At 48.0% G+C, this 13,742-nt stretch overlaps 1 protein-coding gene across 4 annotated transcripts in view; it reads left to right on the forward strand.

Moving 5' to 3' along the window:
• Window positions 763–13,742, forward strand: part of LOC8069573 (piezo-type mechanosensitive ion channel homolog) — a 62,589-nt gene continuing 49,609 nt past the window's right edge. For all 4 annotated transcript variants that reach the window (XR_002450837.1, XR_002450838.1, XR_002450839.1 and 1 more), the window contains exons 1-7: window positions 763–1,051; window positions 2,576–2,656; window positions 3,524–3,683; window positions 3,819–3,961; window positions 4,710–4,866; window positions 4,958–5,144; window positions 8,793–8,908. Coding sequence is in view for 1 of the 4 variants with exons in the window: in XM_021455505.1 (XP_021311180.1) it covers window positions 991–1,051; window positions 2,576–2,656; window positions 3,524–3,683; window positions 3,819–3,961; window positions 4,710–4,866; window positions 4,958–5,144; window positions 8,793–8,908 (905 nt within the window). In the remaining 3 variants the exon portion in view is untranslated. The remainder of the gene's footprint in view (window positions 1,052–2,575; window positions 2,657–3,523; window positions 3,684–3,818; window positions 3,962–4,709; window positions 4,867–4,957; window positions 5,145–8,792; window positions 8,909–13,742) is intronic.

A 13,742-nucleotide genomic window follows, 5' to 3' on the forward strand; every position in this document is an offset into this window, starting at 1 on the left:
TTGCCTGTAAACCGCGAGATGAATTTTTTGAGCATAGTTACTCCATGATTGGACAATGTTTATCAAATAAAAACAAAAGTGCTACAGTCCCTGAACCAAAAGTTTTTGCGAACTAAATAAGGCCTTATAGAATGATAAAATACAAAATGCCAATTTTTTATGGATATGTTTAATATCCAAAATGCTAATTTTTTTATGGTGTTGGTGGGGTGGCACGGGCTCCTAGGTAGGGATGAAAACAGTACGGATATTTTCCAATCGTATTCGATACCGAATTCGTTTAGACGGGTTTAGATTTGTCGGTATCCGAGTTCGAATATTCAACATCCGATAATGTATCCGTATCGGAATACTTAAATCGTATATTCATAATGTCGACATCTAATCTTATATTATCCGACATAGTTGACATTATCCGTATTCAAATCCGAATCCAATCAGAAATATGAAAACAAATATGATATCGATGATATCCGTCCGTATCTGATCCATTTTCATATAGGTGTTTTTGGGCTTTTTTTTATCCTCTTGACGCCAAAGGCCTTGTTTAGTTCACAAAAAATTTTACAAAATTTTTCAGATTTCTCGTCACATCGAATCTTTAGACGTATGCATGAAGTATTAAATATAGATAAAAATAAAAATTAATTGCACAGTTTGGTCGGAATTGACGAGACGAATCTTTTGAGCCTAGTTACTCTATAATTGAATAATATTTGTCAAATACAAACGAAAGTGCTACAAGGCAGCTGCAGGCCCCAGTCCGGCCCGTCACGTGAAACAGCCAAACTTTGCGGCAGCGGCGAAGCGGAGATCGGAGAAGGAACCCCACCCGTTCCCATTGAGATCTTCTCCTCGCAGCCGCAATCTCTCCTCCCTCGGCGCGGAGGACGAGCAGCGGTGTAGATTCGATCATGTGTGCTCCCGAGATGGCGGCCGGGTCGGACTAAGTCGAAGCGAAAGCAAGAGCCGCTGCCCCGCCGTCACTCGATGGCCAGGCGGACGGGCGGGTGCGTCGACGGCTTACTGCTGCCGTTGTTGCTCCTGGCAGGTGCGCCTCCTCCAACCCCGTCGGACCCGAATGGTCGCAAAATGCCTTGCATCGACTAGGGCGGGGTGTTGCCGTGGTCCTTGCGTCGATTTTAGCTGGCTAGAAGGAATTCTACCCTCATAGTGTTGAGAATGTTTTCTGTCGCTGCGTAGCGTGCTCGAGGGCTCGGGGCGCTAATTCCTGACTCTGATAGAGTGATAGGGCACGGTTAATAGGTTACAACGGAAAAGTTGTACAGGACTTTAAAGCCATCGGCAGCACGCTGATGTTCATACAAAGGTAAAAAATCTCGGTACCTATTGGAGAGAACAGAATTCCTCTGTTTTAGCACCATCAATTTCTTGGTGATACTTTTGGTAGGCAATCTATCAAGTGTTTTGCACTCATGTTCTAAAACGTTTCACATGCCTACATTAAGACTGGCGTCTATCGGTTGTGAATGTTTTCTGTCGTGGCGTTGTGTGCTCGAGGGTTTGGGGTGCTCAATTACCAGCTAATTCCTGATGCTGATAGAGTGATAGGACACAATTAATAGGTTACAAGGTAAAATTTATACTAGGACTAGAAAGCCATTGGCAACATGCTGATGTTCACACAAAGGTCAAAAACTCAGTACCTATCGGAGAGAACAGAAGGATCTGTTGGTATGGCATGCTAAACCAACATGACATATACCTTGTACCCAGTGGTGGAGCATGGGGATTAATCAAGGGACTGAGGGGGGAGGGGGGCGCTAAATTGTTCAACAAAATCAATGTATGATTTTTTTCAAGAAGCTGTTGTTGCAAATGTCTTGTATTTGCACACAACATACCAACAAAACAACCTATTTTTGGGCTTTGTACAAAGAATACTACTAGGTTCTCAAAATAATATAAGCTATCTTGTGGAACAATAGAGGACATGACAGTACACAAAAAAATGAGAGGGGGGTGGGGAGAGGACCCCGCTTTGCCTCCAGGAGGCTCCGCCGGTGCTTCTACCTGTGGCAGGACATCTAACATTACTTTGTTGAACCACAATGTATCCTACAGACAGAAAGCTGCCCTTTAAAATGGATTTGTAATAGATGTACTTTGGCCATTTCGTGTGGACTATCTAGGTTGTAACGGTTTCTGTCTGGTGGACTGGGTACTCTGTAGACCTGGTACGTGAATTTCTGGGCTCCAGTCTCTAGACAATTATGTAGAATCTGGCAAAGGTGGTCTGTCCTGCTGAAAGGTAACGACTAATGAGACTATTTGGTCAGCTGACACTCGTGGCCTAAAAGCTCAGCATGGAATCAGTATTTGTGAAGATGATGGCTGATTGGTAGTGATACTACCCCTTTGTTCTTTTGATGTTCACCAGAAGCATTGAAGTTCTGGTTTTACTTTATACATGACTACCTTCCTGATGATTATTCCATTGGATTGATGTCATTTGTATTTGTCTGTTTGTTACCCCTGTTTAGCATTGTAGCATAACAATTGCAAGCTTGTCCATAATGGTTCCTTTTTATCTGACTCATCTTTGTTTTTGCAGCTTCTTTACTTGATTGGAGCTTGGTTTCTCTTATTAATATGATCATCTTCTTTGCTATTCGATTTGCTGTTCCAAGAAGAGGTATGCTTGTGATGACTAAGACTTTTTTTGTGCATGCCTCAAGTTCCAACTATATTCATTGATAAAGCTAGACTGCAGTTTTTGTTGGGTCATAGTGAACAAATAAGTTCATGTTGCTAAACTGAAAGTTCCACTGTTTCCCTTAATTGTGACATTTTGTATATATATTTACACCAAGGACTTACCACCATTGACAACCAATCTAGAGCATTTTTGTAGATTAAGCCATGATTCATGAACCAATGCCATTAAATTTATTGTTTCAGCAAACTCTAGCACATACTTCATTGTGTCATGTATAGCCCTCAAAGCAAATCACGTGGTGGTCAATGCATGTTATTGTCATGTATCAAATCAAAACTGTGTTCTGTTCCAAGCACATGGTGAGAGGTGCTTATGCTTGACAACATCAGGTGGCAGAAATTTTAAGAACAAATGATTTGTGGGTATACAGCTTCTTGATGGTATCGTCTCAGGAGGAGGCATCTTTTGTAGTAGTAACTAGTAAGTAATATTGCTGATAAGGATTAATATTGTGGTGGATTGGTGATTCTGTACTGCCAATTTAGAAGCCTTATAGGTCTTGAGAAAGAAGAAGAGAGCACAATTGCAGAAAAAAGCACCTTATTTTGAAAATTACTTCTATGTTTCATCATCATATCATGTGAGATCATTTATTTCCTAACTTTTCATTAGGTAAAATGCCTATTTACTGGTATTTATATACCTAAGAAGCTCAATAACTTGGCCTTTAAATTTGGAATGATTCCTCTTGCAACTTTTAGATGAAAAATTGGTTCTCCTAGTTGTATTATTGCAAACTACATACACAATATTTATATTTATCCTTTCTTGCTCATTTCAAAGGTTTTCACACATGGAGGCTGCACATTGTGTTGTGGTGTACGATTATTTACTCAGTGCTTGCTATTTTAGCACAAGTTACGTTTCATATAATCTGGTACGTTGAGGGTAAGGGATGGTCTGTGGCTCATTCTTGGTGGGCGAAGCTGGTGGGCTTAGCAAGGTATTTAAGTTTTACCAGTCCATTTTGCTGATTCTGTATTCTTGCATATGTGCACATCTCCATCTGTCCACCTATTTGCAGATTCTTCCTATGCAGGCACCTCTGGATTGCAACTAATCATGGATGTTAATGCAGGGGCCAGCCATGGGAATCACCATCAGTTATCTATTTTCTTGCCTTACAGCTATCTGCTGCAGGCCTTGCTTTGGTCGAAGTCTTTGGAGGCAGGCTTCAATCTTCTTGTTGGCTGAACTTCTCTTTTGAGGTTGAGCAAATAGGTTTGTTTGCTAAGCTATATGGATGAGCATGGACTAGACACAAAAAATAGTATACTTATGAATTATTACTCCATTTTTTTCTGTCATATTTGTGAATACTCCATTTTTTTCTCTCATGGCATAAAAGTTGTGGTTATGTGTACAGACAAATTGACAAGATGACCTTGTGTCCCTGTTAAGGAAATGCTTCTTGCTGCTTCATTAACTTTTTTTTTTGTGTCCTAAACAATCCCATTGTAACCAACAGAAACCAAGATTGTGTCTTGTATCATATTAAAATTTTAAAAGTGAATGAGTTAGGGGGTGTTTGGTTGAGGGTGTTAAAGTTTAACAGGCACTGTAGCATTTTCGTTTTATTTGGCAATTAGTATCCAAGACTAACTAGACTTAAAAGATTTGTCTCACAAATTACTCTCTAGCTGTGTTTTTAGTTTCATAAATAGTCTATATTTAATACTTAATGCATGTGTCCAAACATTCGATGTGACAGGAGTTAAACTTTACCAAAGGAAACCAAACGAGGCCTTAGGGCCAATACATTTATGCAGGCTATATTTTAAAAAAAGATAATTGAGAAATGATATTATTTCATCTTTGAAAATAACCCCATCTCTGACTTGCTGTGTTGTAGAACCCTAATCCCCTATGTCTGTTTGTGCATGCCTTACATATGTTTGCCATAAGAATTGTTGGCGTACTAATTCATTTATTTTGTACTCTCCAATGGAAAAACATTTACTCTCTGCAGGTTACCATTTGCGGGTAGCATGCTGCTTATTACTGCCTGCTGCCCAGCTAGTTGTCAGTATTAGCCATCCTTCATGGATTTCGTTACCATTCTTTGTATTTAGCTGCATTGGCCTTGTGGATTGGTCCTTAACAAGCAACTTTCTTGGCCTTTTCCGGTAAGCTCCTTAATCTGAACATTGGTTTATTATCATAGTTAATGTACTATTTAGTGTTATTGTTTAATTTTATTTTCAATGTTTTGTGAAGATGGTGGAGGTTACTTGAGATATACTCAGTGTTCAGTATTCTTCTGCTTTATCTCTACCAGTTACCTGTGAAATTTCCCTATATTGCGCTAGCATTTGCTGACTTCATTGGGCTTTTCAAAATTTCCTCGAAATCAGAATGGCCTGAGCTGTCTTCTGGTATTTCTCTTCTGGTATATTACTTCATGGTAAGCAGCTAACCATTGATTTCTTGGGTATGCGCAGTGTGACATATGGGGCAAAATAATTCTGCATAGTATATTTACTGAATGACTCTTAATACCCGCTGCTCATGTTTGCGTGTTCTTTAATCTTGATGCTTTCATGGCTAGTAATTTCCCATTGATATACTTGGGTAGGATTTTGTACATAACATGTGTCTGTGTGGTGTCAAGGGCGTTGGTGCCCAAGGTAGGAGGGCCTTGACTCCTTAGTTCATAGCCAAGGCGGGTAATGGCACTAGGAGGTTGCCCTAGTCGACCTATGGTGAAGGGGATGAGATTAAGAGAGAGAACAGGGATATTAGGAGTAGGTTTCTTCTTGCTTAATTCATTTTCAATCGTGTTGGATACATATAGGAGGCTGTCTCCTTGATTCTAGCCCTGCATTAAATTCTAGCCTTAACGCTAATCTCTCAACCACTCCTTAGTTGCTAAATTACTTAGCCGCCTAAGCCTCCTTAGGCTCCTGCTGCCCATGCGCGCCCCTAGGCAGCTGCTGGCCATGCATGTCCCTAGGTGGCTGTCGGCCCCACATGACATCTCTCCCTTCCTCGAGGAGCAGCTCATTGTTATGGCCGACATGATTAATGGGCTGATAGCCCGACCCAGTTATCTTTATAAGTTCACTTATCTTTGTATTTGCAATTTATATTAGTCCCAGATAGGTTGTTTAGCAAAATAGGTGAAGTAGAAGGGACATAAATACCTGTAAACTCTATTGATATAATCAAGCAAGAGCAATCATATTTGCTCGGCTTCCTTTAAGGAGCCGGGAGACTTTCAGCCTAACCCTAGCCGCCGCCCCTTCTCCCTCGCACACAGCCAGCGCGCCCAAGCGCCGTCCTCCTCCTCGCTCTCAGGCAATCCATCACTACAACCTCCAAACTCTAGCTGGTAGGACTCGCTATCCTATCAATCTGGTATCAGAGACCTTGCCGATCATGGACACCTCCGCTACTGCCACCAACTCTTCTGCGCCGGCGATTCCGGCACCTCCAACACCACAGTGCTGCCGGCCACGTCAGGTGCCCTGGTGGTGCAGCCGTCCCTGCTGCTGGCGTCCACTAGCGCGCCACGACCGGTCTTCACCCCGGAGGAGATGACGAGTGCCATCGTCGACCTCAGCCACTTGCGGGCGCTCATCCAGGGTCAGCTGGTCATCCAGCCCCCGCAGCTTGTGCCACCACCCCCTCCACCTCTGCCACTGTCGTTGACCACATCGGTGCCGCTCATCACCTACCCATATGGGATGCCTAGTGACGCCATGCCCTCGGGTTCGGTACAGGTGACAACGCCACCGCCGCTGCCAATCCACCAAATCCCATTCCCGCGTTCACCATCACAAATTCCAATGGGTCCTGGGACCCTCCGCGCCACTCCAGCCAACGTCGGCGCCGGCCTACTCGTCGACACCGCGCCCCACCGTCCCCACAGCGCCGGCCCCAGGGGCGATCGCCTACCATGGGGGACCGCACGCATCCGGCACCATGTACGGTGGTGTTGACGGGCCCCTGTTCCACGGCGGCAGCCTATAGCCGGCACCGACAGCATCAGCGTACATGGCGCCACTAGCCTCGGCATACGAGGACGCTTTAGGGAATGTAGCACATGCTGCTGCTCCTGCGCTGCCCTCGCCGCGGTTCTACAAGCTTGAGTTCCAGACGTATGATGGCTCCGTCGACCCACTACATTGGCTCAACCAGTGCGACCAGTTTTTCCGGGGCCAGCGCACCTTGGCGTCTAACAGTACCTGGCTTGCCTCCTACCATCTCCAGGGTGCGGCCCAGACATGGTACTACGCCTTCGAGCAGGACGAGGGCATGCCTACCTAGGAACACATCAAGGAGCTCTGCAATCTTTGTTTTGGGCCAGCAGTTCGTGGCACCCGACTGTCTGAGCTAGCCCGATTGCCCTTTGTGTCTACGGTCCAGGACTACTCCGATCGCTTCAATGCGGTATTGTGTCAAGCCCGCAATCTGTTCGCCCCACAGAAGGTGCTCTTTGTGGGCGGCTTACCGAAGCACATCAAGGTCGACGTCGAGTTGCGGGAGCCACAGGACCTTCAGACGACCATGTACCTGGCTCGGGCGTTTGAGTGTCGTGCTGCGGCTACCTTGCTGGTCCATGTCCAGCAAACCACTTCGCCTCCTCAGCGCCAACCATTGGCACTACCTGCACCGGCTGCACAGGCGCGTGCTCTTGACCCAGCCGCAACCATACCTCCACTGCCTGCCCCGCAGCAGGCTCTGGCGCTGGCACCGTTTCGCCGCCTGACGCCGGCCAAGATGCTTGAGCGCGTCGTTAGGGACTGTGCTTCAACTGCGATAAGCCATACGTGCGCGGCCACCAATGCCAGCGGCTTTTCTTCCTTGAAGTTGATGATTTCCTCACTGACGCAGTAGTGGACGATGATGGTGCCAAGGAGGCCCTCCAGGCGGCTCTAGAAGGCCCTGGTTCCCACTGATGCTACATAGGAGCTGCTGCAGCAGTTCTCCTGGTCCTCTATCCCGACTTGCAGCTCGAGGACGAGCTGTTTGTCCAGGCGGAGCGAGAGGTCGAGGAACAAAGTGCGGGAGGTGACACGAACGGAGACGGAGGCTCGGTCAAGGCCCCAGAAGAATGACTTCCATCCATGTTCTTTTGGAGCCAGGCCAGAGGAATAAGGATGGCCTCCTGGAGCCAGGCTAAGCCCACCTATAGCCAACCAAACAAGCCCATCTTGGCTCCAGGGAACCAAGCCAGGGGTTGGGCACCTAACCAAACACACCCATAAGAGGCTGGCTCCTTGATTCTAGCCCTGCATTAACTTCTAGCCTTAACTCTAATCTCTCAACCACTCCTTAGTTACTAAATTACTCAGCCGCCTACGCCTCCTCGGGCTCCTGCTACCCATGCGCCCCCCGGGCGCTGCTGGCCATGCATGTCCCCAGGCGGCTGCTGACCATGCATGTTCCCAGGTGGCTGTCGGCCGCACATGACGTGTGTGTGTGTGTGGGTGGTGGGTGGGGGGGTGGGGTGGTGTTGAAGCTGTTATAACATACTGAGCCAGTACCTGAATCTGGCCTACTGGGGTTGATAAAATGCTCAAGTATATAGCTCACTGAATTATTGCTGCTCTGCTCAGATGCTATTTTTCCCATTAGTTCATTATGTTGGATCTTTATCCAGAAGTGTCCACAAGAAATTTGATAACAACATCATTGTCTCCATTTGCTTGTTGAGGACCCAGTAGTAGCACAATAAAATACAAGTACTACACATACTCTGAATTGTGATCAGTTGCATTGTTGGCTATGGTAGTAATATTTGATAGGGCATAAAACATCTCTGAATGTATCACCTGAAATATAGCATTTAGTATTTGGTCTAGTAAAGTAGTGGTCCTTATGTTTTAGATGGATATAGTAGATTGATCAATTCACCAAACTAAACTGAAGTAATAATAAATAATGCATCAGTAGTAATATCTAGTGTCGCACTGTTTAGTTTGAATTTAGAATTAGTGGCAGTCCAATTGTCATCACGGCGAAAAATAGCAAGCTTTGTTGAGTTCTGACTTCTCGTTACCTGAAAGATCTTTACCTTCTAATACTGGTGCTTGTCCACTTACTGTAGTTGTCATCAGCGAAACAAGACATACAGGAAATGGATTCACTTATATCTCTAGAAAATGACAGCTTAACAGAAGACCTTCTGCCTTCTAGAAATGCATTTTTGGTTCGCCAATCTCGGTATGCAAATAATCTTTTCTTGTTAAACTATTGAATTGGTTACACTTGCCTCACTTATGAAAAAAGTGAATGTTTCCAAAAAAAAAGAAAAATCTTGCTAACGTCACAGAAAAAATGAAATTAGAGAGTAGCACTACTAAGGATTGTGACTGCTAAATGACATCCCAATCATTATTTATTATTATGCAATTACTGTCTTGCTGGCATGGTTCTTCACTTGTGCTGATAAACACTATCTACATTCAAACTTTTTTCCCCGGGGATGACATTTAAAAACTTTTATGTGAAAAGGACATAACATGACTGTTATGACCGGCTTAGCATATAGCCGGAAGAAGAGGTCCATTAGTGGCTAACTGAAAGCTGCAGGGATTAGGGGCTCAAGGCCCATAGTATTATTTCAGTTATTTTCATTAGCTATATGCTAGAGATTAGATTCACTTCACTGGGCTAACCCTAGAAGGGTAGCTGTATATCCTGTCATACATGGGCCTTATGGGCCTAATTCACACATACTCCAACACCCCCCGCAGTTTGAACCACTAGCGCAGCGGAGTTACAGACTGGACACGAAAAGAAGCACACACACGAGCCCCCCACAGACGCAACTAGCCATCGGTGATGTTGAGGCTGGAGCGAAACTCTTTGAAGGTCGAGGACGGGAGGCCCTTGGTGAAGATGCCGGCAAACTAGGAGGTGGTCTGAACGTGGAGGACCCGAACATCGCCGATAGCGACTCGATCGCGGACCAAGTGCAGATTGATCTCCACTTGTTTGGTCCGCTGGTGCTGCATAGGGTTGGTGGAGAGATACACCGCACTGACGTTGTCGCAGTAGACCAGTGTGCTTCAGGAGAGGGCTGTGGAGCTCGGCAAGGAGCTGTCGAAGCCAAGAGGCCTCAGCCATGCCTTTGCGATAGCGCGGTACTTCGCCTCGGCACTGGAGCGGGAGACCATCGGCTGGCGCTTGGACGACCAGGACCATCGGCTGGCGCTTAGACGACCAGGACACCAGGTGAAACATGGGTAGTATTTATAGCCAGAAATGCTGACAGGAGATGTCCATAGATCGCAGTGTACAAGATCAAAAACATGGGTAGCATGTGAAGAAGTATGAAAAGGAAGACGAACATGACGGCCTAGCTGGCATGCATGACACAAGTGCTCATCGGGAGCCCGAGTACAACGAATGTCAGAACTACGACTAAGCTGCCTCAGAGCATCACGTCTAGGATGGCCGAGGCGACGGTGCCAAGTGGTGGAGGAAGGAGTGGCGGCGAAAATAGCTGACAAAATGGACGGCGAAGAAGGCGAAGCAGACGCGGAAAACCGAAGGGTGTAAAGGGTCCCCGTGCTGTCACATCGGAGAAGAGGACGCCGAGAAGCCAAATCCTTCATAGTAAGACCAGAAGAGTCAAATTCAACAGAACAGGAATTGTCAGCTGTAAATCGACGAATAGAAAGAAGGTTGTCAACCATAGAAGGTGCAACGAGAACATCAGGAAGACGAAAAGAACCATGAGCGCCACCGGCACCCACAGATTTGGCAGGAAGACATGAACCATTTGCGACCATGATGGACGAAGGGTGAGAGGAAGGAGGGTGGACGGAGGAGAGTATACCAGGGTCGGGAGTAGTGTGGTAAGTGGCATCCGAATCGACAATCCAGTCTGGACCGATAGGCGGTGTCAGGGCCATGGTGCGGAAGGAGCCAAAGCCGCCGGGTCCCAACCGACAGGCCCAGGTGAGGCGCCGGGAGGTGAAGCCCACGGAGACGCAGAGGGAAACCCTGGAGGAGCACCAACAAGCATGGCCGCTGGCGGGTGAGGCTCACTGCCGGGAGCCTGGAAGGGCCACATAGAGATGCGCCACGACCACGGGTTGTGGAAAGAGGGTCAGGGTGCGCCCCGTGGAGGCGCTGGCGCCGAGTTACTCCCAAGGCCAGGACCCGCACCACGTCCCCCTCCACGGCGACGGCGGCCGCCACGGCCCCCCACCCCCGCTCGGCCCGGCGGGAGGAGGACAAAGAAGAGACGATAGCGGCGGAGTGGACGGACGCAGTGGAGGAGTAGCGGCAAGGGCAGTCGAGGAAGACGAGGACCCCGACGTGGATGTGGACCCTGGCTGGATGCCCTGAGTGAGCTCCTCCTGGACAAGGTCGTCACGGACCTGTAGAAAGGTGGGGAAGGGCCGTTGCCGGGTGATCCACGTCCGAAGGTGGGTGTAGCGGTCACTGAGCCCACGGAGGACGTTGAGGACAAGGTTGCGGTCCTCGGGCTAGCCAAGGTCGACGAGGGAACGCCATGCTCTTCATCTGGCAGCAGAACTCGCCAACAGAGAGGTCGCCCTGGACGAAGGTACGGAAGCTCGGATCGAGACACAGAGCTCGGGCTTCGGCATTGCCCAGAAACTGGCCCTCGACTGCAAGCCAGGCCTGATGAGCGTCTGCAGAGTTGCGGACGAGGTCGTGGAGGTCGAGGGAGATCTTCTTGAGGATCTAGGAGAGCACGATGCTGTCGAGGCGCAACCATGACGGGGTTTGGATCACGACCGAGGCATCGACGAGGACGTGGTCGTCGAGGGCGTAGCGGCGGAGGGTGAGGAGGACCAGGTCCCGCCAACGGGCGTAGGAGGGCGACTCAAGCTCGAGGATGACCGGGACAAGGAGGCGGTTGTTCTGGACACCCTTGGCCTAGTAGTGGAGCTGCGCCACGAGCGGATCAGTCGGATCGTGCCAGATGACTGCGGTGTGGGACACGCGGTGACCCGTCGAGCCGGAGGAAGTGGCCCCGACGTCATGTGAGGCAGGGAGGACAAGGAGCTGCTCCGCCTGGCAGGCTAGTGTATCGGCCGCATCGCGCTCCCAAGGGAGGGCGGCCGCATGCACACAGGCCTGGCCTTCCGTGGCAGCAACCCGGGCAGCGACGAGGGCGGCGGCGAGGGCGGAGTCGGGACCCGCTGCCTGGAGGTGGGAAATGGGCGGCAGAGGAGGCGAGGCGGGGAAGAGAGAGGCACCCGCGCCTGCGCCAGGTACTCGCGGCATGGCGTCGACGATGGCGGCATCCCGCGGCATGCCCAGGGCTGCAGCTGCGGCGGTGGCCACGACGTCCGCACCGCCGGCGCCCGCGCCTGCGCCTGCGTTGGCCACGCCCGCCACCAGTGCCCACGTGTAGTTGGGAAGGTGGGGGGAGCTGTATATCCTGTCATACATGGGCCTTATGGGCCTAATACACACAAACTCCAACACTATAAATAGCAATTGTAAGACACCTGTAATACTAACCTTGGGAATCTGAGTAGATGAATTATCAGTCTATCGTGGAGTGATATATATATATATATACACTCATATGGGCCATAGTAGTAGATAGTAGTAGACAATGTTGGTCCCTAGGATTCCTGCACAGGTAAGCAGTAAGCTTACCAGCACACCCACACACTCACTCACTATGGCTAGAGGTAGAACAAGGGGTTGAGCTCAAGCGCACACACACATAGCCCAAGCACCAGCGCTGGACAAAGCTCTGCTCTTTGGTTTGTGGCAACTGAACTGAAAAATACATTACTAGAGCTGCACTTATATACACAGAGGGGTAGGTTCAGTTTGTGTATGAACTGAAGGTACTGAAGGTGGGCTGCTGTACTGCAGTCAAAGTCTACTATCCTAGCTGCAGGATAAGCCTGCAATACTTATTAGCTAAGGACACAATGGCCTACCAAAAATCTGTCCTCACTACTCCTAGTCAAGTGTTCCCACTACAGCTTGACTGCTGTTCGACCTTTCAAAGCTGGTCTTTATTTTCACATTTCTAGTCACCAAGCTGCAGCCTTGACTGAAGATTGGTCTGCAGTTGCAGACTTCTTTGCAAGTCCAGCAGCAAATTATTCAACAGACAGGCTTTCACTTAACACCCCCCTTCAAACTCAAGGCGGTAATGGAGGATTTGAAGCATTGATTTTGAGGAAATGAGCCGATGTTGCTCTCTAGTTTGCGCTTTAGTAAAGAAGTCAGCCAATTGCAGCTCGGATGGCACATACTGAAGAGCAATGGTATGTTGATTACAATGATACCGAGTAAAGAAAGCATCGACACCGATATGCTTGGTAAGTTCATGCTTCACAGGATCATTGGCAATCTGTATAGCTCTTGTATTGTCACATAGAAGAGGTGTGGCAGCATCACAAGAAATCCCAAAATCAGCCAATAACCATCGAAGCCATACGATTTCTGCAGTAGTGGTAGCGAGTGCTCGCACTTTGCACTAGAATGAGATACAGTGGTTTGTTTATTGGACTTCCATGCAATAGGAGAAGACCCAAGAATAATACAGTACCCTGTGATGGATTGACGATCTGTTGGGTCACTCGCCCAAGTGGAGTCCGAGTAAGCATGAAGCTGAAGCGGACTATCACGAGCATAGAATAAGCTGCGAGATGTGTCCCCCTGAAGTATCACAAGACACAAAGTGAATGGCCAAAATGAACGGACGTAGCACTCACAAATTGACTCAAAATATGGACGACATGAGCAATATCAGGTCGAGTAACAGTGAGATAAACAAGGCTGCCCACAATATGTCGATATCTAGAGGGATCCTCGAGGAGTACCATCAGTGGGATGAAGCTGCAAATGAAGATCCATAGGTGTCGCAGCTGTCTGATGATCAGTGATGCCGCAATGAGCAATAAGGTCTTGTATGTACTTGGACTGGGAAAGGTAGCAGCCCTTTGCAGACTGTTTAACCTCAATGCTTAAGAAATAACTGAGAGGACCTAAGGCAGACATTTGAAATTGTGCACCAAGCAGCTGCTTGACATAAGAAATGTTGTTTGCA

Source organism: Sorghum bicolor, chromosome 3, assembly GCF_000003195.3.
Source record: "Sorghum bicolor cultivar BTx623 chromosome 3, Sorghum_bicolor_NCBIv3, whole genome shotgun sequence".
Classification (NCBI taxonomy): Eukaryota; Viridiplantae; Streptophyta; class Magnoliopsida; order Poales; family Poaceae; genus Sorghum; species Sorghum bicolor.